Genomic DNA, 26,316 nt, shown 5'->3' with positions numbered 1-26,316 from the left:
TCTGATACTGGATAAGAGCTGTTCGGTGATGATGGGTCTGTGGCACACTGAGCAGTAGAAGAGATTGGTGGATGTGAGGTGTCATTTGAAGCACGTGCGAGTCTTAACATCCTATTTGCCATCTGTAGCCAGTAACTTGGAAAGTACACTGACTCCACACCACAGTCAAGATAATGAGGTGCCAGTGTGACATTTCATTCCTGGGTATCTCCAGTCGACTAACACAAGCAGGTGATAACTCTTAGTCTTGCCATCTGAACACCAAAGTATGCTAGGGTTTAGCCCTCAGTCTCTTGGTCTTTGGAGATTGAGAGCCAGCCTGGCTCCAGCAGTGGACAGTTTTCATCTGCCAGTAATTCTTTAAAAAATTTATTCATTCATGGGATAGAAATGAAGTTCTGAATGCTCACTGACATACTGTGGCAGAAGTTGCTCGATGCCGGTGGACCTGGGACTTTAGCTGCTACCTGCATCAATCAACTTCTGCTATTGGGTAGAATCTGATCACTCTGAGAGCACCGCCCAGTAGGTGAGTGGATTTTTTAATGCCGTATTCCATAGACATTGTGAACTGTGTTTATTTTTAATTGAATGACATTCTATTTTCCAAATTATTTTAGAAACGTACAGTGTGACACATATAGAGGCATAGAGATGTACAGCATGGAAACAGACCCTTCGCTCCAACCCGTCCATGCCGACCAGATATCCCAGCCCAATCTAGTCCCACCTGCCAGCACCCGGCCCATATCCCTCCAAACCCTTCCTATTCATATACCCATCCAAATGCCTCTTAAATGTTGCAATTGTACCAGCCTCCACTACATCCTCTGGCAGTTCATTCCATACACGTACCACCCTCTGCGTGAAAAGGTTGCCCCTTAGGTCTCTTTTATATCTTTCCCCTCTCACCCTAAACCTATGCCCTCTAGTTCTGGACTCCCCGACCCCAGGGAAAAGACTTTGCCTATTTATCCTATCCATGCCCCTCATAATTTTGTAAACCTCTATAAGGTCACCCCTCAGCCTCCGACGCTCCAGGGAAAACAGCCCCAGCCTGTTCAGCCCCTCCCTATAGCTCAGATCCTCCAACCTTGGCAACATCCTTGTAGATCTTTTCTGAACCCTTTCAAGTTTCACAACATCTTTCCGATAGGAAGAAGACCAGAATTGCACGCAATATTCCAACAGTGGCCTAACCAATGTCCTGTACAGCCGCAACATGACCTCCCAACTCTTGTACTCAATACTCTGACCAATAAAGGAAAGCATACCAAACGCCTTCTTCACTATCCTATCTACCTGCACTCCAAGGTCTCTTTGTTCAGCAACACTCCCTAGGACCTTACCATTAAGTGTATAAGTCCTGCTAAGATTTGCTTTCCCAAAATGCAGCACCTCGCATTTATCTGAATTAAACTCCATTTGCCACTCCTCAGCCCATTGCCCCATCTGGTTCAGATCCTGTTGTAATCTGAGGTAACCCTCTTCGCTGTCCACAACACCTCCAATTTTGGTGTCATCTGCAAACTTACTAACTATACCTCTTATGCTCACATCTATATATCGTACAATGTTTCAACTTGTACACTAGTTTTTCTTAGTGAGAAATATCCAAAAGAACCTAATTATGGTTTTAAGATTGATTGCTGTAGGTACCTGTGACTCGCTTAAAATCATTTCATTTTAAGGATTTTCTAGACTGTAGCCACAACTTTAAGATCTCAATGTTTGTCCAGCTCTTTTCCATTGTCCTTCTCAAACCCTTGTCCTTCCATATTTTATATGTATAACTCCCTTTCCTTTCCTTTCCTTTCCTTCCCTTCCCTTCCCTTCCCTTCCCTTTCCCTTCCCTTCCCTTCCCTTCCCTCCCTCCATCCTTCCCTCCCTCCATCCTTCCCTCCCTCCATCCTTCCCTCCCTCCATCCTCTGCATTGATCTCTGATGCAAAATAACAGGTTCTTCTTTTTTCGTTATGCAGTTTGCCATTTAACCCCATCACGTCCAATATATATTCTCCATCATCCTTCATCTCCTTTTTACAAGGGAGTTCCTTTATCTTTCAATTCCGACACACATCAAAGAAACCAGCCTTTCATTTTTCTTCAAAAATGCCCCACTGACCTTTACTGAGGCTGGATTTCATGGGCCAGCAATTTCTGTCTCAGAGGAGACTGCCTGTCCTGTTCTCATTGCCTTGGAGACAAGCCTGGCTTGGAGGTGGGTTCACCACTTCTCGATGCAGGCCTAAGGCAGCCATGAAAGTAGATGGATGACATCCACACAGACATCAACCCCGCTTTTATTCATGGTGGTGGTTGTTATGGTTGGCCCATAGCCTGTTACCCTCTCCTCATGCCCCCATGGCCTCTCTCTGTGTTCCCTAACCTGCAATCTTGTTCCCGACCTCTCCGCCCCCACCCCCTCTCCGGCCTATCACCCTCACCTTAACCTCCTTCCACCTATCACATTCCCAATGCCCCTCCCCCAAGTCCCTCCTCCCTACCTTTTATCTTAGCCTGCTTGGCACACCTTCCTCATTCCTGAAGAAGGGCTTATGCCCAAAACATCGATTCTCCTGCTCCTTGGATGCTGCCTGATCTGCTGCGCTTTTCCAGCAACACATGTTTCAGCTCTGATCTCCAGCATCTGCAGTGCTCACTTTCTCCTTTTACAAGGATCTTGCCAGGGTTGGAGGATTTGAGCTGCAGGGAGAGGCTGATTAGGCTAGAGCTGTTTCTCTGCAGTGTTGGAGGCTGAAGGGTGACCTTATCAAGGTTTATAAAATAATGAGGGGCATGGACTGGATAAATAGACAAAGTCTTTTCCCTGGATTGGGGGAGTCGAGAACTTGAGGGCATAGGTTTAGGGTGAGAGGGGCAAAATTTAAAAGGGGCCTAAGGGGCAAGATTTTCATGCAGAGGATGGTGTGTGTATGAAATGAGCTGCCAGAGGAAGTGCTGGAGGCTGGTGCAAATGTAGCATTTAAAAGGCATCTGGTTGGGTATATGAATAGGAGGGGTTTAGAGGGATATGAGCCAAGTGCTGGCAAATGGGACTAGATTAGGTTCGGATATCTAGTTGGCATGGATGAGTTGGACCAAAGGGTCTGTTTCCGTGCTGTACATCTCTGACTCTGTGATTCTAAATGTTTTCAAAATATGTCATTGGCTCAAGACACATTGCAGGAAGGATGCATATCTAGAGCAGCTCCCCTTGACTGAGCAAATTCTATACACCAGGTTTGTTACCGAGTCCAGTTTCTATTGTAGTTGGCAGTGAATCTTATTATTTTAAAGATGTTAAAATGAAAGTTCCTTTGGGGATTTGTGATCATGAGATCTGACATTGCCACATGTCCTATAATGCAATATCAATCAATTCTGCTCATTTAATAATCATGCTTAGTGCAAGACCAAGACTGAGTCATTGTAATTTCTAAAGCTACATTTCTTTCAAATTTTCTCAGGCAAAAGATTCCCTGATATAACTTTATTTTTTCCACAGTTCCCACACCACCTGGACCCATAAACGTGACTAGCTTTACTACTTCCACCATTGACTTTGAGTGGGGACGGCCTGAGAATATGGATATCGGAACCTACAACTTTACTGTTACTTACCACAAAACGCAAACAACTAATAGTATCACCCCCAAATCTGAGGAAAGTAACAAATCCAGTATTGACAACTTAGAATCCGGAACCAGCTACACCATAACTATTGTAACTACTATCCCTCAAAATTTGAACAGTAGCTCTGTAACAAGATCTCAAACTACAAGTAAGTGTCCTGTGCTGTATCCTTCATAATAGACTTTGTTTGGCTATTCAGATGAATGAATATTTTTGTCTTCTATTCATAGTGTCTTTTAAGAGATTTCTTAAACTAAACTTGGTAAATCATTCATATAGTACCACTAATTTAATTGAATTGGATGAAAATATTCATTCCATCTGATGTCACATTGGTTGTCAGTTTCTATTAATGAGCTGAGCTTGATTATGCTTATGTAACCTATACTCAGGATTGATGATGCTTTCCACAATTAGTTGGAAGTTCAAGTCTGAGTTTCCAATCATTAATGTTACTTCCATGTAAAGTTTCTTTCTGGGGAATGAGTGCTATCCGACTTTTGTTTTTGCAGTCTAATGTACGCAGTTGAGGTTGAGTTGTGTCAAAAGTCTTTATGGTTGAATGTTAAATCATGTTGAGACTCCAGCTAATGATGCAAGGTTATAACTTCTTAACCAGAATGCTCCAAGATAATGTGTCTGTGTCTTTCTTCATGAAAACTTTTACGTTTTGAGCATGCTGGCACAGTGCAACTAACAAGAAAGACATCAAAGTTTGCAGTCTTCAGATTATTTTCAGTAATATGTGCAAATGTGTATTGAATTGGGTGGAGGGTGATGATGATTACCTGACTAGAAAGATAGTTACAGTTGGGTGCTTTAATTTCTGCACTATTGATGACACATGCCATCATTTTATGGATGATTGAAAGTAGACTAATGCACTAGTAACTGGCCTGGTAAGAGTTCTCCTGTTTTTTGTGTACAGGACATAACTGAATAATTTTTCAAATGCTGCTTAGATTCCATGTTATAGCTGTACTGGAACAGCTTGGCTCGGTACATGGCAAGTTCCAGAGTGCAAGTCTTCAGTACTATTGTCTTTGTAATATCTGGCTAAAAATTATTACAAAACCTTCAGCTTTATATTTTGCATTGATGTGTTCAAGTTGATAAGTTGTCAGAATCAAATTAGGTGTTTCCAAGGATAAGTCCAGTCAACAGTATTACAGTCCCTAATAACTGTAGATTGCTTTCTGTAAAGGCAAGTAAATTTACCAAGAGAACGAAGAATACCAGGTAATTTTAAACTTATTTTTTTTTATCTTCAGAACCAAACCCCATCAGAAATCCTGAAGTTGTAAGTAGCAACACCGTATCAATAAATCTGACCTGGGAAGAGCCACTTGAGTACAAGAGTGAGTACACGTACAGAGTGAAAACAGATGGAAATCCATCTTCCGAAAAGAAGGTCAATACCAGTTATATTGTTCTCAGTGACTTGACGCCAGGAGCTAAGTTCACATTCACCATCTTCACCCTGGCAGCAGATAGCACTAAATCAGACTCTGCCATTTTAGACCAGTGCACAGGTAAGTGCTGAAGCTTCCAATTGTTTGTCAATTTGTTCGCCCTAAACTGTATTATCAGTATTTAAAGACAAAGATTAATTCTATCTCTCTCTCTCTCTCTCTCTCTCTCTCTCTCTCTCTCTCTCTCTCTCTCTCTCTCTCTCTCTCTCTCTCTCTCTCTCACTCACTCACACACACACACACACACACACACACACACACACACACACACACACACACACACACACACCTGCCTCTCATGCACACATTTTCACAGGTAAAAACAAATTTATTTATATGAAAGATGAAAGCAAACAAGCAGCTTCATTGCATGAAAGCAGAATCAGAAATTCCAATTTGTGGGCGGCACAGTGGTTAGCACTGTTGCCTCACAGCGCCAGAGATCTGGGTTCAATTCCCGCCTCAGGCGACTGACTGTGTGGAGTTTGCACATTCTCCCCGTGTCTGCGTGGGTTTCCTCCGGGTGCTCCGGTTTCCTCCCACAGTCCAAAAATGTACAGGTCAGGTGAATTGGCCATGCTAAATTGTCCATAGTGTTAGGTGCAGGGGTAAATGTAGGGGAATGGGTCTGGGTGGGTTGTGCTTCGGCGGGTCGGTGTGGACTTGTTGGGCCGAAGGGCCTGTTTCCACACTGTAAGTAATCTAATCTAATCTAATTAATTTCATATCGGGGACACAATCCACAGGTGAAATAAATCCATAATCAGTTGGAATGCTGAAAGCAGAGTAATAGAAACTTCAGTTTTAAAGAAAGAAAGTAGCCTCTGTTTGTTTCAGTTTCTCAGCTACAGGGACCACAGGAACCAAAAGGCTACCCCAGCTACATTGCTGGTTCAAGCACCTGAATACAGTATGCTAGATAGAATCATAAATAATTGCTGTACAGAATGAGATCATTGGGTTTGCCATGTCCCCACTGGTTCTGCAGGAGGAATCTACCTTTTCCTACTCCCTCATGTCTCTGCATGGTTTTCCAGTAACGTAATGATCCAATTCCCCTTTGAAAAATATGGTGGAACCTGTCTCCTGCAGACTGTCTCTGACAGTGCATTCCTAACCATTCACTATGTAAAACATTTTTCCAAATGTTGAAATTGTTTCTTTAACCATCTGTTTTGTTGGTACTCCACCATTACACTAATGCAAATAGTTTTTCCCCAACTAGTTTATCAGTAACTCATGATTTTGAATACCTCTCTCATCCTCTCTCAGCCTTCTCTGAGGAAAACAGTCCAAACTAGCCATGAAACTGAACTTCCTTGTCACTGGAGCCATTCTCACACCTACCTTCACAGTTCACAGTATTTCCAAGTTAAATATTGTCTGCAAATTTCAAAAATGTCTCTCTTCACCAAGGTCGATGTCGTTGCTATATGCGAAGAAGATTCGGGATCCTAAAATCTACCCTTGGGGAACTCTAATACAAATCTTCCACCAGTCTGTAAACAATAACCCGTTAGCTTCCACTCTGTTCCTGTCAATCAACCAATTTAATATTCTTGTTGATAGTGTTCCTTTAATTCCAAAAGTTCTAACTTTGAAGACAATCTGCTGTGTGCCACTTCAGCAGATGCCTTTTGAAATCATGTACTCTACAGCAACAACATTACTCTCATCAACCTTCTTTGATACTTAATCAAAAAACTTAAAGTAAACACAATTTATCCTTAACAAATCCATGGTGGCTTTTCTTAATTCAATCATGTTTACCCAATTAACTATTAATTTTCTTCCAGTCCCCCAAATACTTCCAACGTAGCCAAACATGTGATTACAGTAAAACAAAGCTACCATTTCCACATGGATGCATTACCAGACCAGCATCACCAATTTTGCCAAGCTTCACGGAAATCATTTTTGGGAGCAAAAACTAGACCAATTTCTCTGTTAGCTGAGGTAAAAGATGGAATCCCTGGTCCAAGAGTAGAAGAAATATTTCTTTCAGTGTCTGTGTTTTTTGAAGTATTTGTGATAAGTTTGGAAGTTTATGGTTATCACTCTGCTTTCTAATATTACATCTTCCACTAAATTAGAATATACTACTCATACATGAGCTGGGACTTGGTGTCACAAGCCCCAGAAGTTTACCAGACGCCCCCACACAGTTCATTCAAGTCAAAATTTAATCCAACTGTTATGCTTTTTCTTCCCATCATCTTTCACCTTGCAATTTCCACTGCCCTCATTTCACATCACATGGGTTCCAATGGGTCTGTGTCAGCCTAGAATGACCTGTCTCTGTCAATTCAAAGTTGTAAGATTCCCAAATCAATATTGGAAATATTAAATTGACATGCACTTCCTATCAGTTACGATACTTGCCCATGGAAATTGATGTGCTGAAGTTACATACTTCTCAATAGATGTTAATGGCATGTGATAAGATCCATAAATAGTGTCCACTATAAGAGTGAATGTAGGAATTTATAATGAAAGATGAAAGGACAGAATGTATGACTTTAATATTGAGACTCTCTTATGTAAATCTCTCTCTTTATCCTTCTCTGAATATTATAACCAGTATATATTCCCTGACATCTACCAAGCTAAACCACATCTTTTGTTACATTCAGTCCATTATTATTCATGCTTGTGAATCTCCAGTTTTGTTTTAAAGCTTTCTTCATTGACATCTCTGGGTTTCAAATATTATTCTTATTCTCTTAAGCTGATTAAGTCGCATTAAGCACTCCTGCATGGAGGATGAAACCTTTCACCCATGTCTTTGTGTTAGTCTTCACGTCCTAAAGATCTCAGTCCATTTTTGGGAATAATATCTCTCCATCTGTGTATTTGCTACCCTTACCTTTCTGTTGCAATTGTAAATGAGGTCCTTCTCTATGGCTTATATTCCAGTTTACAATGTTTTCTCTTTAGATCCTCCATTTTTCTTCCTGTTATTGATTCCAATAAAAGATATGATTTGTGCCTGTTCCTTTCACCCCCTCAGAAATGTTTTGTGCCTACTACGTGACAACCCCTAACCTGATCTTTGTGACCCAAGAAAACGATCTGTGACTCTTGATTCATGTGCTTGTGACACCAAGCCCCAGCTCATGTATGGAGATATTAATCAACAAATGTTACAAAACAGATGCCTGTGTGTCCAATATGCTGCCAAACTGACAGACCCCAGAATAGCAATGGTAGAGGGATTGCTATCAGTTCCCAGTTGCGCATACATTGAAAAACATCTCTGTTGATCTCCACTTCCTTTCTTTACAGCAATCAATTAATTAGTCCAGTTCCATGTTACATCACCGGGCAAAGCCGAACAAACGGTTTCTAGTATTGAAGAACTAAAATGAAATAAAGTCACAATATAACAATAATGGAAGTCTATTTTTGAACTGTTGCTCACTCCACAGGAGTAAAGCTCCACCCTTTTCTAAGGTTTGCAATATGCTGGTCAACAATTGCTGCTCGATGCTGATCATTGGCAAATTGTAGATGTGCCTTTCCTTGTGTTTTAATGGGTATGTGCAGTTTGAAATGTCAAGCTTAACTTCACAGATTGGAGGTGCTAAGGTTTGATCCATGGCTATGAAGAAGTAATCTAATCTCAGGTTAGCCAACTAATGCTGAAACTAATCTTAGCGCTCCTCAGCACAACTCAGTTAGGCGTCCTTGTCCAGATTATTCAGTGAAGGTCAAGTTAAGTTCAGTTAGAATGGGATCCTAGGATCAAGCAATTTGTCAAGACCCATTTGCTGGGTTCTCACAAGAAGAGCTACTAGAGTGATGGTCTAAAGTAGGGGGAATACTCTTCGAGAGATATCTAAACAAGCCACATCTTCAAGGGAGAAGTTGGGAAAGGCACATCAGAACTTAAATAAAGGGGGAAAACAATGAGATTGTTATAGAACAGATTGTTATTTCTTCAAATCTTGTCTTTAATTGAAGAAGGTTTTCATTGATGTTCTGGTTCCCCTGCAGAGGCAGCTACAGTTAATCCTTCTTCACTGAAGTGTACAGGAATGGAGCTCCAGCCTGTCCTTAAATTGGAGTGGGACTGTCCAACTGGAGTGAACACCGGCTTTGTTATTAAAGCAGCAAACTCCAGCACTCTCCTAACTCATAATGCTTCGAGCTGTGCCTCAGGAATTCAAGAATTCATGCTGAACGATATTGCATTCTTCACACACTATTCATTGAATATCACTACCGTGTCATGTGGTGCATCGAGCACACCGACCAGTATCGACTGCACGTCCGGCATTACACGTAAGTTTAAATTCAGCAGGCTCTCTTCACAATATAAAAAAATGTGCAATGTAAGATCATATGGATCTGGAGCCTGGGTCTGTAGGACTCCAGATAAGATGTGATCTCTTACCATGCTCTGGATATAGTTATGTTCAATACAGTCTGTTGCTGTTTATTGTAGATATCGCATTACTGCACTAGGAACAAAACATTTGGCAATCCACCCATTTTTCCAACCATTAAGCTTAACAGTCAAGAAAGCACATACTGGGAGGGAGTGGTTTACGGTGAATATAAGTTCGCAATGTGCAGTGCTTATGTATGCTAGGACTGCAGAGATAAGGCTTGAGCTGATTCACTGCTGCTTTAGATAATTGCAATGAACTAAATATTACCCTTTTGCTTTTTTATCCAGAGCAGAAAATAGGAGTAGACCATTCAGCCCTATGAGTCTTCTCCATCATTCAGAATGACCATGGCTGATCATCCTCCTCAGTATCCTGTTCCTGTTTTCGTCCCAAATTCTTAGATCCCCTTAGCTCTTAAAAGGTATATCTGTCTATCTTCTTGAAAATATCCAATGTTTGGCCTCAACTGCTTTTTGTGAAAGAAAATTCCAGAGGCTCACCATTCTCTGGGTGAAGAAATTTCTGCTCTTCTAAGTCCTAAATGGCCTACCCATACCCTTAGACTGTGAGCTTCGGCTCTTGACTCCCCGGTCATTGGAAACATCCAGCAGTCCTTATTCCCTTCGTAGTGTTAATGACTTTCTACACACATGTACTGGATGTTAAACTTTTTTCCATTTTCAAGCTCTTGACACAAGTGTATATCTCCCAGGGGAACAGATTGGGAAACCCCATTTCTGTCCATTAAATCCAATCAGAAATATTATTTAGAGTTTGGTTGATTCATTCGAGGCTGGTAAAATAATGCCACTTGTGCTGTTTAAAGGTTCAGGCTGAGATATTGTACTGGGGCAGAGTAAAAGGATTTTTCTCCATATCCAAACCTACTTTAGATAAACTGATCTGCCTGAAACAGAATCTAAGTGCCTGAAATGCAAGAATCCTATATTGCAATAATAGGAACAAGAAATTAACTTGAGCAAAACCATTTTCCCTACTCTGTAATGAGCTTTGAAATACATGTTGTTAGATAAATTTATTGAAATTAAATAAATTCAAGATGTTTTCTTGAAAGAGAATGGGGAAAAGAAATTCTGCAGTCCAAATGCAGCTACTAATAAAGGGCAATTGTTTTGCTTTTAATATTCCTAAAAGGTTCTTGTATTGCATCTCACTCAAATATTGGCATACAACCAGGATATTGAAAAGATATTGTGCTGTTTCATTTTACTTCTCATTTATTTGTAGACCCACCTGTGCCTGCTGGTAAATTACAAGTGCCAAGTCCAGAAGTTACCCACAAATCCATTACATTCGAGATCAGAGAAAATGCATTTAGCTCCGACAATGGGCCACTTGAAGCAATTGCTGTGATTGTTACAAAAGAAGATAACAGTAAGTAACGTTCTTCAGCGTTTGAACTGAATTAAAATCCTTATTCTTCTGTGAGCAGTTGCACTCATCGAATGATCCTGATACTGGCTGATTTGTATTGTACCACAAGTGCAGATATCCTTACCCTTGACCTTCTATTTTACACTTTTCCTTGATGTGAAAGTTTAGTAAATTAGGATTTCTTGCCTCCATCCTTAGATCCTGGACATGGATTCATTTATGTCAATAGATAGGTACCCACAGCACTTATCAAATTGTCAGGGTGCTTGAAACATATCGTGGCCATGAAAAGTGGAGAAATATTCTGCATACTATTGGCAGATGGTGGTGGCCATTCAGTTGAATGAGATTTTTGTTTTCACTGACATCAGTTTTTTGTTCTTGATCAATGATCTGGAGAAAGGCACTGCAGAGCTGTCTTCAGGCTCCTAGACAAAATATTTATACCACAGCAAATTTTGTTTTAACCAGCACCATATCAATTGGCACTCTTGGTAAACCAGCAAAAATTATTTACCTCAAATACCGCGTACTACCATGATGTCTGAGTATTTATGCTGTAAATAAAGTAGGACAGTGATGTGTATATCCCATATTACATTTGTTACTTTATGTTTTTACATTGATTTTAATAGATGTGTTGACTTTTTTATGGAGGGATATTCATGTCTCAGAGCTTTGCTTTGTTAGGGTTTTACTGCAGTTATGCTTCTTGATTATCTGAAATATTTGATCAACCAGCACGCTCCTGGTCCCAAAAATGCCGGTTAATAAAACACTTGTTATATGTGGATGTTAGAAACTGTTTCAGAAATGAAGGATTCCTGTGAGTGCAATACTCACTGTTTTCGAATGGTGCTTGTCTGACTGTCTTTGGGAATTGGGGGAAGAATTTTGCAAAATTTTCCTTCTTCCCCCAATCCCACGTTGGCTTTATTTTTGCACCTCATAGAGCATATGTGGCTGGTCATTGAGAGTTTGAGAGTGCAGACGTTAAAGCATAATAGCACGAGAAAAGTTTGTTGAATCACCTCGTCTTTTCCGATCTGTCGCCTTTACAATTTTGTACCAAATAACAGTTTTTAAAAATGTGTAAGACAAGAATTGAGCTATGCAAAAATGCTAGTCAATTCAATCCATAGTATTCAAGACTAAGCTATGACTGGGAATTTATTGAACTTGATGGAGTGCGACGATAACAGGGATTGGCCAGATTCTCTCACATTACATCTTTTCACCTTTTTTACAACTGCTGTACTAATGTTTAGGGTCCAGTATATCCTGATGCAGGCTTAAGCCCAAAATATCGATTCTTCTGCTCCTCGGATGCTGCCTGACCTGCTGTGCTTTCCCAGCATCTGGTTTCTCAACTATCATCTCCAGCATCTGCAGTCTCACTTTCTCCCGGTCCAGTATATCAGTCTTGCTATGGAAAACCTGCCAATTGGGTGTGATTTACAAGGATCACTAGAACCTTGCTCACTAGGAATACTTGTCCAGACTGGGTGGTTAAATCAGCTCACCAAACTCACAGCAAGTTACAATTCAGTGTGAAACAACAAGCCGATATATTGAGGATCACTATTACCCATAAATGTCTAATTAAGATACAAACTTGATGTATGCAAAAGCTTTGGTGGTTAGCAACATAGAAGTTTCCTTGACCGTTTCAATGAAGTTGAAAACATTCTAAGGCAACAAGGGAGGCACAATACGTCACTACCTTCCTGTTAAAACAAGTATAAGCTTGGCCAGACACACAACTGCAAATGCCGAAGAAAATAAGGCAGAGTTAGCGAGGTTTGAGAAGATTTGTAGCTCAGGTTGAGGTTCTGGATTTGGTTTGCTCGTTGAGCTGGAAGATTCATATTCAGACATTTCGTCACCATACTGGGTAACATCTTCAGTGAGCCTCCGGATTAGATTAGATTAGATTAGATTACTTACAGTGTGGAAACAGGCCCTTCGGCCCAACAAGTCCACACCGACCAGCCGAAGTGCAACCCACCCATACCCCTACATTTACCCCTTTAACCTAACACTACGGGCAATTTAGCATGGCCAATTCACCTGACCTGCACATCTTTGGACTGTGGGAGGAAACCGGAGCACCCGGAGGAAACCCACGCAGACACGGGGAGAATGTGCAAACTCCACACAGTCAGTCGCCTGAGTCGGGAATTGAATCCGGGTCTCTGGCGCTGTGAGGCAGCAGTGCTAACCACTGTGCCACCATGCCGCCCACATATGAAGCATTGCTAATGATTCCTGCTTTCTATTTATATGTTTGGGTTTCTTTGGGTTGGGATGTCATTTCCTGTGGTGACATAATTTCCTATGATGATGTCATTTCCTGTGCTTTTTCTCAGGGTGTGGTAAATGGGGTCCAAGTCAATATGTTTGTTGATAGAGTTCCGATTGGAATGCATGCTTCTAGGAATTCTCAGCATGTCTCTGTTTGGCACGAGAATTCCAATTCTGTCTTGTGGTTGCCTCCACCACACACTGGCTATGCATTCCAGATCCTAATTAACCATTGTATGAAAACAATTTTCCTCATGTCGCCAACTCCCCTAAACCTGTTCCTCTTGTTTTTATCCTTCCCTACATACTCCATGTGGAGCCCTCTCGTGTTTTGAACATGTTTATCAAGTAACCTCTCAACCTTGTCTGTCACGAAGATCGACTCCCACTACTCCTATCTTAGTAAATAGCTGAAGTTCCCAATAAGTGGAACAATTCTCATGAATCTTTGCAAAACTCTATCTAATATTTCACATCATTCCAGCTGAGAATAACATGCAATTGCAATGTACCTTCCTTGGTATTGTACTCTATGCCACTGTTGTTAATCCCAGAATGATCAAACATAGAACATCGAACATTATAGCGCAGTACAGGTCCTTCGGCCCTTGATGTTGTGCTGAACTGCAAAATTAATCTGATGCCCCTCTAATATCCTCCCCATGTCTGCGTGGGTTTCCTCCGGGTGCTCCAGTTTCCTCCCACAGTCCAAAGATGTGAAGGTCAGGTGCATTGTCCATGCTAAGTTGCCCATAGTGTTACGTGCATTAGTCAGTGGTAAATGTAGGGGAATGGGTTTGGGTGGGTTGCTCTTTGGAGGGTCGGTGTGGACTTGTTGGGCCGAAGGGCCTGTTTCCACACTGTAGGGAATCTAATGTAATCTAACCTACACCGTTCCATTATTATCCATACATATGTCCAATGCCCATTTAAATGCCCTCAAAGTCGGCGAGTCTACTCCTGTTGCAGACAGGCTGTTCCACACCCCCTACTACTCTGAGTAAAGAAACTACCCCTGATATCTGTCCTAAATCTATTACCTCTCAATCTAAAGCTACGTCCCCTCGTGTTAGCTTTCACCATCTGAGGAAAAAGGCTCTCACTGTTCATCCTATCTAATCTTCTGATTATCTTAAATGTCTTGATTAAGTTATCTCTCAACCTTCCTCTCTCCGACAAAAACAGCCTCTGTTCCCTCAGCCATTCCTCGTAAAACCTTCCTTCCATACCAGGCAGCATCCTAGTAAATCTCCTCTGAACCCTTTCCAAAGCTTCCAAATCCTTCCTATAATGCAGTGACCAGAACTGCATGCAGAACTGCAGCCTTACCAGTGTCTTGTAAGCTGAAGCATGACCTTGTGGCTTCGAAACTCAAGCCCCTAGCAATAAATGCCAATACAGCATATGTCGTCTTAACAACCCTAGCAACCAGGGTGGCAACTTTCAGGGATTTATGCACCTGGACACAGGCATCTCTCTGATCATCTACACTGCTAAGAATTTTATCATTAGCCCATTTTCTGCATTCCTGTGAATTGAACTACCTCACACTTTTCCACATTAACCTCCATTTGCCACTTCTCAGCCCAGCTCTACATCTTATTTCTGTGACCCACAACATTCTTCAACACTATATACCACTCTGCCTACCTTAGTGTCATCTGCAAATTTACTAACCATCCTTTTTATGCCATCCTCCAGATCATTTATAAAATTGACAAACAGCATTGGCCCCAAAACAGATCTTTGCGGCACACCACTGGTAAACTGAGCTTCAGGATAAATATTTCCCATCCACTACCATCTCTTTCTTCTTTCAGCTAGCCAATTTCTGATGCAAACCGCTAAATCACTTTCAATCCTGAAACTCCGTGTTTTATGCAATAGCTTACCATGGGGAAGCTTATCAAACGCCTTACTGAAGTCCATATACACCACATCAACAGCCTTACATTCATCTACCAGTTTTGTCACTTTCTCGAAGAACTCAATAAGGTTAGTGAGACATGACCTATCCTTCTCAAAACCGTGCTAACTATCCCTAATTAAATTATTCCTTTCCAGATTATTATAAATCCTACCTCTCATAACCTTTTTCAACACCTTGCCCATAACCACAGTAATGCTCACTGGCATTGAAAAACGTGGTGCTGAAGAAACGCAGCAGGCCAGGCAGCATCCGAGGAGCAGGGCTGAAGAAGGGCTTATGCCCTTCCTGAAGAAGGGCTTATGCCCGAAACATCGATTCTCCTGCTCCTCGGATGCTGCCTGGCCTGCTGTGTTTTTCCAGCACCACATTTTTCAACTCTGGTCTCCAGCATCTGCAGTCCTCACTTTCTCCTAAGGCTCACTGGCCTATAGTTACCAGGGTTATCCCGACTCCCCTCCTTAAACAAGGGAATGACAATAGCTATCCTCCAGTCTTCTGGCACTACTCCTGTCGACAATGATGATGTAAAGCTTGAAGCCAAAGGCTCTGCAATCTCCTCCTTGGCTTTCCAGAGAATCCAAGGATAAATCCCATCCGGCCCCAGGGTCTTATCTATTTTCAGATCTTCCAAAATTGCTAAAGCCTCCTCTTTGTAAACCTCAATCCCATCTAATCTTGTAGCCTGTATCTCCGTATTCTCAAGAACATTGCCCTTTTCCAATGTGAATACTGACGAAAAGCATTCATTAAGCATTTCCCCTATGTCCTCAGATTCCACACACAACTTTCCACTACTATCTTTGATTGGCCTTAATCTTTTCCCTGTCATTCTTTTATTCCTGATATACTTATAGAAGGGCCTAGTGTTTTCCTTGATCCTATCCGCCAACAACTTCTCATGTCTCTTCTTAGCCCCCTCTTGAGATCTTTTCTGGCTAACTTATAACTCTCAAGCCCCCTAAATGAGTCTTCATGCCTTATCCTCACATAAGCCTTCCTCTTCCTCTTAACAATAGCTTCAACTTCTTTAGGAAATCATGGCTCCCTCTCTCAACAACTACCTCCCTGCCTGATAGGTATATACTTATCAAGGACCCACAGTATCTATTCCTTGAATAAGCTCTACATTTCAAGAGTGTCCATTCCCTGCAGCTTCTTTCCCCATCCTTTGCACCCTAAATCTTGCCAAATCGCATCATTTATACCCCAGTTATACCTCTTTCCCTGCAGTACATACCTATCTATGCCCACTGCTATTGTGAACATAACCGAATTGTGGTCACTATCACCAAAGTACTCACCTACCTCCATATTTAACACCTGCCTGGGTTCATTCCCCAGTACCAAATCCAATATGGCATCACCTCCTTGTTGGCCTGTCTACACACTGTATCAAAAAACCCTCCTCCACACATTGAACAAAAACTGGCCCATCTAAACTACATGAATATAGTATTTCCAATCAATATTGGGGAAGTTAAAGTCCCCCATTACAACTCACCTGTTACTCTCGCTCCTATCAAGAATCATCTTTGTTATCCTTTCCTCTACGTTCCTGGAACAATTCAGAGGCCTATAGAAAACTCCCAACAGGGTGACCTCTCCTTTCCTGTTTCTAACCTCAGCCCAAACTACCTCAGTGGATGAGTCCTCACACGTTATTTCAGCTGCTGTAATACTACCCTTGATTAATATTGCCACACCCCTGCCTCTTTTACCATCTTCTCTGTTCTTGCTGAAACATCAAAATCCCGGTAACCATTCCTGTCCCTCCTCTAGCCATGTCACTGAAATGGCCACAACATCAAAACCCCAGGTACCAGCCCATGCTGTGAGTTCACCCACCTTATTCCGGATGATCCTGGCATTGAAGTATGCACATTTCAAACCAACATCCTGTGTGTCGGTGTCCTCTCGCGACCTTGTAAATCTATCCCTGACCTCGCTACCCTTAACCTCCTGGACACTGGAACTACAATTCAGGATCTCATCCCCCCGCTGCATTAGTTTTAAATCCTCAGGATATTGATACCCGTCTGGTTTAGGTGAAGATCATCCTGTTAGTAGAGGTCTCACCTTCCCCAGAAAGAGCTTCTGTTATCCAAGAATCCAAAACCCTCCCTCCTGCACAATCCCTGCAGCCATGTGTTCAGCTCCGTGCTCTCCCTGTTCCTCACTTCACTAGCACGTGGCACAAGCAACAAACCAGAGATAATAACTCTGTTTGTTCTAACTCTAAGCTTCCACCTGAGCTCCCTGAATTTTTGCCTTAGATCCCCACCTTTCTTCCTACCTATTTCATTGGTGCCTATGTGGACCACGACTTGAGGCTGCTCCCCCTCTCCCTCAAGGATCCTGAAAACACCATCAAAGACATCACAAACCCTGGCACCTGGGAGGCAACACGCCAATCCTGAGTCTGTCTCGTTCCCACAAAACCTCCAGATCTATCCTTTATTAACTCTGCCATCAATGTCTCCTGCCATCTTCAATGAGTTGTGCAGGTGTCTTTGCTCCTGTGCTCCCTTTAGAATTGTACTCTTTGCTTTCTTGCATTCTTCCGACCAAAGTTGATCACTTCACATTTCTCTACATTAAATTTCATCAGTTAGTTGTCCACACGTTTCATCAATCTATCTACTTTCTTTTCAAAGTTCTACCACCTCATGGTTTATAAATGTCTGAGTTTTACATCATTTTCTAAATATTAATGTTGTACATCGAGGTCTGTGTTGTTCAGATATGTTAGAGGATCAGACATTTTAACACCAACTCTGGGAGGGACTTCCACCATAAAACTCCATTCAGTCTATAAAACAATCATCCAGTGCTACTCTTAGTCTCTTGGCACTCAACCAATTTTGTGTCCATTTTGCTTGTGTCCCTTTTCATAGAATCCCACAGATTGTGAAAACAGGCCATTCAGTCCAACAATTTCACACCAACCCTCCGAAGAGCATTCCAACCAGATCGATCCCCCGCCCTCCCCCACCACCCCATAACCCTGCATTTCCTGTGGCTAATACACCTAATCTACACATCCCTGAACATGACGGGGAATTTAGCGTGGCCAATCCACCTAACTTGCACAACTTTGGACTGTGGGAGGAAACCGGAGCATCCGGGTATGTAAAGTAAAGAGTACAATTCTAAAGGGAGCACAAATCATAACCTCTATTGTTCACAAGCCTGTTGTGCAGATCTACCCATTGCCTTTTGGAAATCCATGTACACTGCATGAAGAGCAATACTCTCAACAATCTCATCAAAAACTTGAAGTTAAATAAACATGGTTTTCCCTTCAGAAATCCTTGCTGTTTTTCCTTAATTAGTTCTTATTTGCCCAAATGACTATTGATGTTTTCCCAAAAATTCCCATTACTGAAGTTAAACTGACAAGCCTAAAATGGATGGACTTAACTTTGTATCCATTGTTTTTAAAGGGCTGTGGTATTTACATTTCTCCAGTCCCTCTAACTAAGGAATGACTTCCGAATTTGAGAGATACTGGAAAATCCTGCCGTTGCCTCTGCAATTTCCATTGGCTCTCTCTTCCATATTCTTGAATGCATCTGATCTGATCCTCATGTCTTACCAGCTTTAACTACAGATAGCCAACTGTACGCCATTACCATGTCAATTTTAAAACTTTCAAATGTTTGAACTACCTTCTCTTTCACAATAACTTAACAGTATCTTCTGTTTGGTAAAGATAGATGCAAAGTATTCATTTAGTTCTCCAGCTATGTCCCTGTCTGAATGGGTAAATTATCCTTTTAGTCTCTCATCAGCCCAGCTCCTTTCATCACACTTACTATTTACTTGCACTGTTAAAACAAAAATAGAGGAATGAATAATATCTTTCCTTATCCCACTCCTCCACTTGTCACAACTAACTTTGAATTAAAAAGGGTGGTGATATTTTCGATTTTTACAGCTCAGTATTAGAAAAGAGTCTGTCCTTAGTAACGGCAATAAGTGTTTATTACAAAGATGTAAGGATCATTGGTGAAATTGGAGGAGTGAGAGCAGGAAAGACATTGAATCATTCCTCTATTTTTGTTGTAACAGTGCAGGTTAATACTAAGAGTGTGGTGAGAGGAGTTGGGCTGATTAATGACCAAAGAGGTGATTTACCCATCCAGGCAGGGATGTAGCCGGAGAACTAAATGAATGCTTAACAGTGCACATGTGTATTTTATATAGGCTGTGTCTCCTGATTTCTGTGTCTCGCTGTCTTTCCCCACCACTTCACAAAGCATTCACATTGCGCATGTAGAGGTTCTACAATGACTGACTTATTGTTGTCACATGTACCAAGATACAATGAAAAGTGTTGTTTTGCATGCCATGCAGCCAGATCATACCATACAAAGTACATCAGGTTGGCAAAACAGAGTGCAGAATTGAGTGCGACAGCCGCAGAGAGGGAGATCAGAATTAGCATTTGAGATGTCCAATCATAAGCCTTGGGCAGAGCAGTTGCCAAACCACATTGTGATACACCCAAATAAGATGCTTTCTATGGTGCATCTGTACGAATTTGTAAGAGTCTTTATGACCATGTCATATCTCCTGAGGAAGTAGAGACATTGTTGTGCTTTCATGACTGTCACGTCGACGTGGGTGGACCGGTACACATTGTTATGATCATCGCTCCCAGGAACTTGACGGTCTCGACCATCTCCAACTCAGCAGCATTGTAGACAGGGGCGTGCCCTTCACAGCTCTTCCTGAAGTCGATGACCAGCTCTTTTATTTTGATGGAGAGATTGTTATCTTTAAACCATGCCCCTAAGCACTCCAATCTCTTACCTGTGTTCTGTCTCGCCATTGTTTGAGATCCAACGTAAGATGGTGATGTCGTCAGCAAACTTGTAAATGGAGTTATGGCAGAATTTGGCTACACAGTCATGAGTGTATATGGAGTATAGTAAGGGGCTGAGCACACAGCCTTGTTGGGCACGAGTGTTCAGGATAATGGTGGTGGAGACATTGTCACCTATTCTTACTGATTGCGGTCTATGGGTCAGGAAGTCAAGGATCCAGTTCCAGAGGGGGGACCCAAGGCCTAGGTCTCGAAGTTTAGGGATGAGTTTGCTTGGAATTATGGTGTTGAGGGTGGAACTGGAGTAAGTAGTTTGGAGCCTGAAGCAGGTATACTTGTTATCCAGATGTGCCAGGGATGAGTTTAGGGTCAGAGAGATGACATCTGCTGTGAGCCTGTTGCATTGGTAGGTGAATTGTAGAGGATCAAGACAATCTGGTTGGCTGAAGTTTATGCGAACCGTAACTATCCCCTCAAAGCACTTGATAATTATGGAGGTCAGAGCCACTGGGCAATGCACATGTTGTGAAACGGTCTGCCTGTGAAAGCCGGTGCAACATAACTGAGTAGATGGGACAGAAAGACTTCACTGGTAAGGGCTATTTTCCCTGGTGCAAAAGAGGCTGAGAGGTCTTCTTATGGAGGTTTATAATATCATAAGGGACATGATTTGGAGATGCCGGTGTTGGACTGGGGTGTACAAAGTTAAAAATCACACAACACCAGGTTATAGTCCAACTGGTTTAATTGGAAGCACACTAGCTTTCGGAGCGACGCTCCTTCATCAGGTGATTGTCATGGATATGGTGAAGGGACATGGCTATGGTGAAGGGGCAAGGTCTTTTCCTGTGGATGGAGAAGTCCAAAACTAGAAGGCATAGCTTTAAAGTAAGAGGGAGACCATATATAAAAGGGACCTAAGGGGCAATTTTTCACAGCGGATTGTGCACATATGAATGAGCTGCCAGAGGAAGTGGTATGATTACTGCATTTAAAAGGTATCTGGATGGGTGTATGAATAGGAAGGGTTTAGAGGGATATGGGCCAAATGCTGGGAAATGGGACAATATTTATTTAGGATGTCTGGTTGGCGTAGACAAGTTGGACCAAAGGGTGTATTTCCATGCTGTACATCTCTATGAATGTATGAATATATTATCCACCGGACGTCTTTAACAAGCAGACCCTTTTGTTATTCAACTTAATTTCAATCTCATTTATCATGCAGTGGCCTCTGGATTTATTTGCCCCAGTTTTCATCTTTGTGGAAATATACCCTGACTGTCTGTGAACGATCTCTTATTTACATTAAAATAGAGCCACTACATTGCTTACATCGGCTAGTCCCAGCCTGGAATGGACATCCCTGGGTCTGCTTTTTTATTTCTTTTATATCCAGAAGTGCTCTTACACACAACAGCATGTTTTTTTTTGCCCAACACCCAATCACTGCGACCCGGGTCTGCTTGATTTATTTCCTAATCGACCTGTTCAACAATGTTATGAGCAGATGGGGCTTGAACCCAGGCCTCCTGTCCCAGAGGTAGAAAGACTACCGCTGCAACACAACTCTGAGGCTGCTTTGTCTTTGTCTTCTCAGTACAAGAAGTGGGTTTCCCACCACCAAATCACCATGACTTTTGTTTTTTTAACCAATAAATCGCCTGTGTAGCCCATTAGAAATGTACATGCAAAACTTATTACACAATGCACACTATCAAAGATGAGGGCGATGTAGGGAGAATGGTAAGGGGTTAAATCACTGAATCCACTTTCTTTCTTCTGAAGTCTGCTTTACAGTTATTTCAATCAGTGTGTCTGGATGTGTTATGACTCAACACCGGGGCAGGTGGAACTTGAATCTGAATCCTCTGCCCCAGAGGTAGAGACACTGCCACTGCACAACAAGTCTGCTTTATTTTTCTCATATATTCAGAAATGCTATTACGCCCAATTAAGTGAATTTCCCACAACTAAAATCGCTGTGATTTTCTCCTTGTGTTTTTTTAAAACTGGAACATTAGATTGAAGGTCTAAAGGTCCCTGGTTCAATCCCAGGTTTCAGCAAAGAGAACGTTTCCTGACAGCTCCAGCCTTGTTTTTAAAAAAACCATTCTAAATTAGAGGAAAACCAATTTTGCCTGTATTAGACAAGAACTGTCAAAGGTTGATTGGGGGCAGATGTTCGCAGCTGGAAAATTGGAACCTTCAAAAATGAGATAACGAGAGTCCAGAGACAGTATATTCCTGTTAGGGTGAAAGACAAGGCTAGTAGGTGTAGGGAATGCTGGATGACTAGAGAAACTAAGGTTTTGGTTAAGAAAAAGAAGGAAGCATATGTCAGGTATAGACATCAAGTAAATCCTAAGAGTATAAAGGCAGTAGGAGTATACTTAAGAGGGAAATCAGGAGAGCATAAAAAGGGGAAATAAGATTGCTTTGGCAAATGGGGTCAGGAGAATCCAAAGGTATAGTGTAAATATGTTAAGGGGCAAAAGGGTAACAATGGAGAGAATTGGGCCCCTCAAAGATCAGCAAGGCAGCCTCTGTGTGGAACCACAGGAGATAGGGAAGATACTAAATGAGTATTTTGCATCATTGCTTACTGTGGAGAAGGACATGGAAGATATAGAATGTGGAGAAATAGATGTTGATATCTTGAAAAATGTGCAAGTTACAAAGGAGGTGGTGCTGGATGCAAAAAAGGTGGATAAATCCCCATGACCTGATCAGGTGTACCCTAGAACACTATGGGAAGCTCAGTGATTGCTGGACCCCTTGCTGAGATATTTGTATCATCGATAGTCACAGGGGAGATGCCGGAAGACTGGAGGTTGGCTAATATGGTGCCACTATTTAAGAAAGGTGGTAAGGAAAAGCCAAGAAACTATAGATCAGTGAGCCTGACATCAGTGGTGGGCAAGTTGTTGGAGGGAATCCTGAGGGACAGGATGTACATGTATTTGGAAAGGCAAGGATGGATTAGGGATAGTCAACATGGCGTTGTGCGTCTCTCAAATTTGATTGAGTTTTTTGAAGAAGTAACGAAAAACATTGATGAGGGTAGAGTGGTAGACATGATCTGTATGGACTTCAGTCAGGTGTTCCCCATGGTAGACTGGTTAGCAAGGTTAGATCTCATGGAATACAGGGACAACTAGCCATTTGGATACAGAACTGGCTCAAAAGTAGAAGATAGAGGGTGGTGGTGGAGGGTTGATTTTCAGACTGGAGGCCTGTGACCAGTGGTTTGCCACAAGGATCAGTGCTTGGTCCACTTTTTTATCATTTATATAATTTATTTGAATGTGTATAGTTGGTATGTTTGGAGATGACACCAAAATTGGAGGTGTAGTGGATGGTGATGAAGGTTACCTCAGAGTACAACAGGATCTTAATCAGATGGGCCAATGGGCTGAGGAGTGCAGATGGAGTTTAATTTAGATAAATGTGAGGTGCTGTATTTTGGAAAGGCAAATCAGAGCAGGACTTATATATCTAATGGTAAGGTCCTGGGGAGTGTCACTGAACAAAGAGATCTTGGAGTGCAGGTTCATAGTCCCTTGAAAGTGGAGTCACAGGTAGATAGGATAGTGAAGAAGGCGTTTGTTATGCTTTTCTTTATTGGACAGAGCAGTGTGTATAGGAGTTGGGAGGTCATGTTGCGGCTCTACAGTTTGTTGGTTAGGCCACTGTTGGAATATTGTGTGCATTTCTGGTCTCCTTCCTATCAGAAGGATGTTGTGAAACTTGAAAGGGTTCAGAAAAGATTTACAAGGATGTTGCCAGGGTTGGAGGATCTGAGTTATAGGGAATGGCTGAACAGGCTGGGACTGTTTTCCCTGCAGTGTCAAAGGCTGAGGGGTGACCTTATAGAGGTTTATAAAATCATGAGGGGCATTGAAACGGTTAGTCGGCAAGGTCTTTTCACTGTGGTAGGGGAGTCCAGAACGAGAGGTTATGGACTCTCATACTGAACCCTAAGTTTAGTGTGAGAGGGGAAAAATTTTTAAAAGGGACCTAATTGGCAACTTTTTCACTCAGAGGGTAGAGCGTGAATGGAATGAGCTATCAGAGGAAGTGTTGGAGGCTAGTACAATTACAACATTAAAAAGGCATTTGGATGGGTATACGAATAGAAGAGTTTAGAGGAAAATGGGCCAAGTGCTGGCAAATGGGACTAGATCAGGTCAGGGTATCTGGTTGGCATGGATGAGTTGGACTAAAGGGTCTGTTTCTGTGCTGTATATCTCTGACTCTGTACTAACCACCACCAGTTTAAAAAAAAAATTGTCAATTCAGTATTTGTATGCAAAGCCTGTTAAGGGAAATACAAGCTATCAAAAGTGAGGAGGCAGTAGGGGAAGAGGGATGGGACTAAGTCAAAATAGAGTTGGAGGGGAAAATAAAACTCTGCATTCCCTGGTGCCTACATCTCTCTAAAAGCTTTGAGAGCATTGATGGACACTGTGTTCCCTCTCCAAAGACACCTGGGCACGGATGTAACCAGGTCTGTTTTGTAAAAGGCTCAAGTGGCAAGTGCCTGCTAGGTAGGCCATTGCCTGTTCCCAAGGAAATTCATAAACTTCATCGGGAAATTAATTAGTGATTCCCCATGGGCCTTACAGGGATTATCACAAGAACAAAAAGGCGAATTGTTTAATCTATAAATCTGTTCAGAAAAAAGGTAATTTGTGCAGATAGCTGCAATACAATAGTTTTAAAAAGAACATTGGACCACATCATGTTGTCATACATGAGTGATTTTGTGTATTATAAAAATTATGTAGCTTATGTAATTCCTCCCAAAACATTTTTAAGGACATTTTCTCTTCAGAATGGTCCTTGTTCTTTTCTGAAGGTTTTGGAAATCACAAAGTATATTTTGGGTCCTTGTTCTGCAACCTATATACAAAGGTTTCTTTAAGTTTCTGATCGTACTGAGAAACTTTGATGCTATTGATCACCAGTGGTAATTTTCCATAATGGCTTGTATAAAATTAGAAACAGGACTGGAGGTGGTAAAGGATTATCAAAAAGCTTGTTAAGAGGCTTGAGCTGTTGGAGCGATAAAACACAAGTGAAGGAATTAGTTGAATAAAGTCATATGTGATAATTTTACTTAGGAATAATTTATGTCTTAGCTTTTCCTATGAGTGAATGAAAACAAAATTTTATGGCAGCGTTTTAGATGATTCAATGAAATAAAGTTGATAATGCTTTGCTTGTTAATGGAGCGAAATAGATGAGTCAAGTGGCTTGCCTCATTTTGCTTGTTCTTTTGCTTTTAAGGTTTATTTTTCTTTTCACTTCAGGTAGAAGCCCTGATGCAGCAGCTCTTGAAACAGTGTATAGTTCTGTCAGTCCGACTTACGTAACTCAAATTGTCAGTATTACTAATGCAGCTCGGATAACTAGGGGACCTGCTTTGTCTGCTCCCATCACTGTCGATGTAGGCAACAATGCTAAAAGTCATGGATATGTTAATCAAGAGTTGACTCCTTTAACCGCATACCGGTAAGTTCTGCAATAATACATGTTTAATAAATTAATGGAAAGAAATAGCACTGTTCTGAAATACAATGTGATAATTGTCTCTTAGATCCGAAATAGTATTGAAAAATTGCTCCTTTCAGAGATGCCTATTTTCTGCCCTACTCAATTAGGTAGATACGGGACCATTATTTGCCTTCCCACCTGTTTAGGAAGAGATGGAATGCAATTTACTTGCCCACTCAGGACATTATTCGCAAACAGCAGAAGAAAGTTTGATGTTCGGTTGAAATAGTGTTATCTAATTTCTTAGAAGTGCAATTACATGCATGAGAACAGGAGAAATAATATCTCAATACAGCATGTTGTACACAAGGGTTATGAAAATGGCTGAAGCATTTTAACTATTGGTCTGATAATTCAGGAAGTCTTTTCGTAAAGAGTCTTATGTAGAGTCCCTACCTGTGGGCTAGAGCTGTCTCAAAATCCTAAACCAGAATTTGTTGGCCATGGAATTTCCATTTCTAACGTGTCTAAACTGGTTGATTGTCTGCTTGTAAATTACTTCATTATGTCTGGTAATAGGTGGTATATTTCCGGGCCAGGCATCCTGCAGAATGCAACAGCCAACTGCAGAAGTGCCTTGCCGTAAGTGTGGGCCAAGCTAATGGATACCCATGGTATTTCCATGTAGTTGCAGTAGTGAAAAGTGCAACATTAAGTGAAATGTTACTCAGCAAATCAGATTTTCCCATCAAGACCAATACAACATTAACATTTTTCTTTCTATCCACAGGTGCTGCCAAACCTGCTGAGTTACTCCAGTAATTTATGGTTTTGTTTCAGATTTCTAGCATTCCCAGTT

General features: G+C 41.6%; 1 protein-coding gene across 9 annotated transcripts in view; it reads left to right on the top strand.

Moving 5' to 3' along the window:
* The window catches only part of LOC122558100 (receptor-type tyrosine-protein phosphatase eta-like), a 216,173-nt gene that overhangs the window by 147,808 nt on the left and 42,049 nt on the right, over window positions 1–26,316 (top strand). For all 9 annotated transcript variants that reach the window (XM_087996696.1, XM_087996695.1, XM_087996699.1 and 6 more), the window contains 5 exons: window positions 3,508–3,783; window positions 4,907–5,167; window positions 9,104–9,391; window positions 10,750–10,896; window positions 25,274–25,475. In XM_087996696.1, coding sequence (XP_087852822.1) covers window positions 3,508–3,783; window positions 4,907–5,167; window positions 9,104–9,391; window positions 10,750–10,896; window positions 25,274–25,475 — 1,174 coding nt within the window. The remainder of the gene's footprint in view (window positions 1–3,507; window positions 3,784–4,906; window positions 5,168–9,103; window positions 9,392–10,749; window positions 10,897–25,273; window positions 25,476–26,316) is intronic.

The sequence above is a fragment of the Chiloscyllium plagiosum genome, unplaced genomic scaffold (assembly GCF_037043375.1).
Source record: "Chiloscyllium plagiosum isolate Xiang-an unplaced genomic scaffold, Cpla_swu_hap1 HiC_scaffold_18, whole genome shotgun sequence".
Taxonomy (NCBI): Eukaryota; Metazoa; Chordata; class Chondrichthyes; order Orectolobiformes; family Hemiscylliidae; genus Chiloscyllium; species Chiloscyllium plagiosum.
This window is presented reverse-complemented; position numbering and strand designations above follow the sequence as displayed.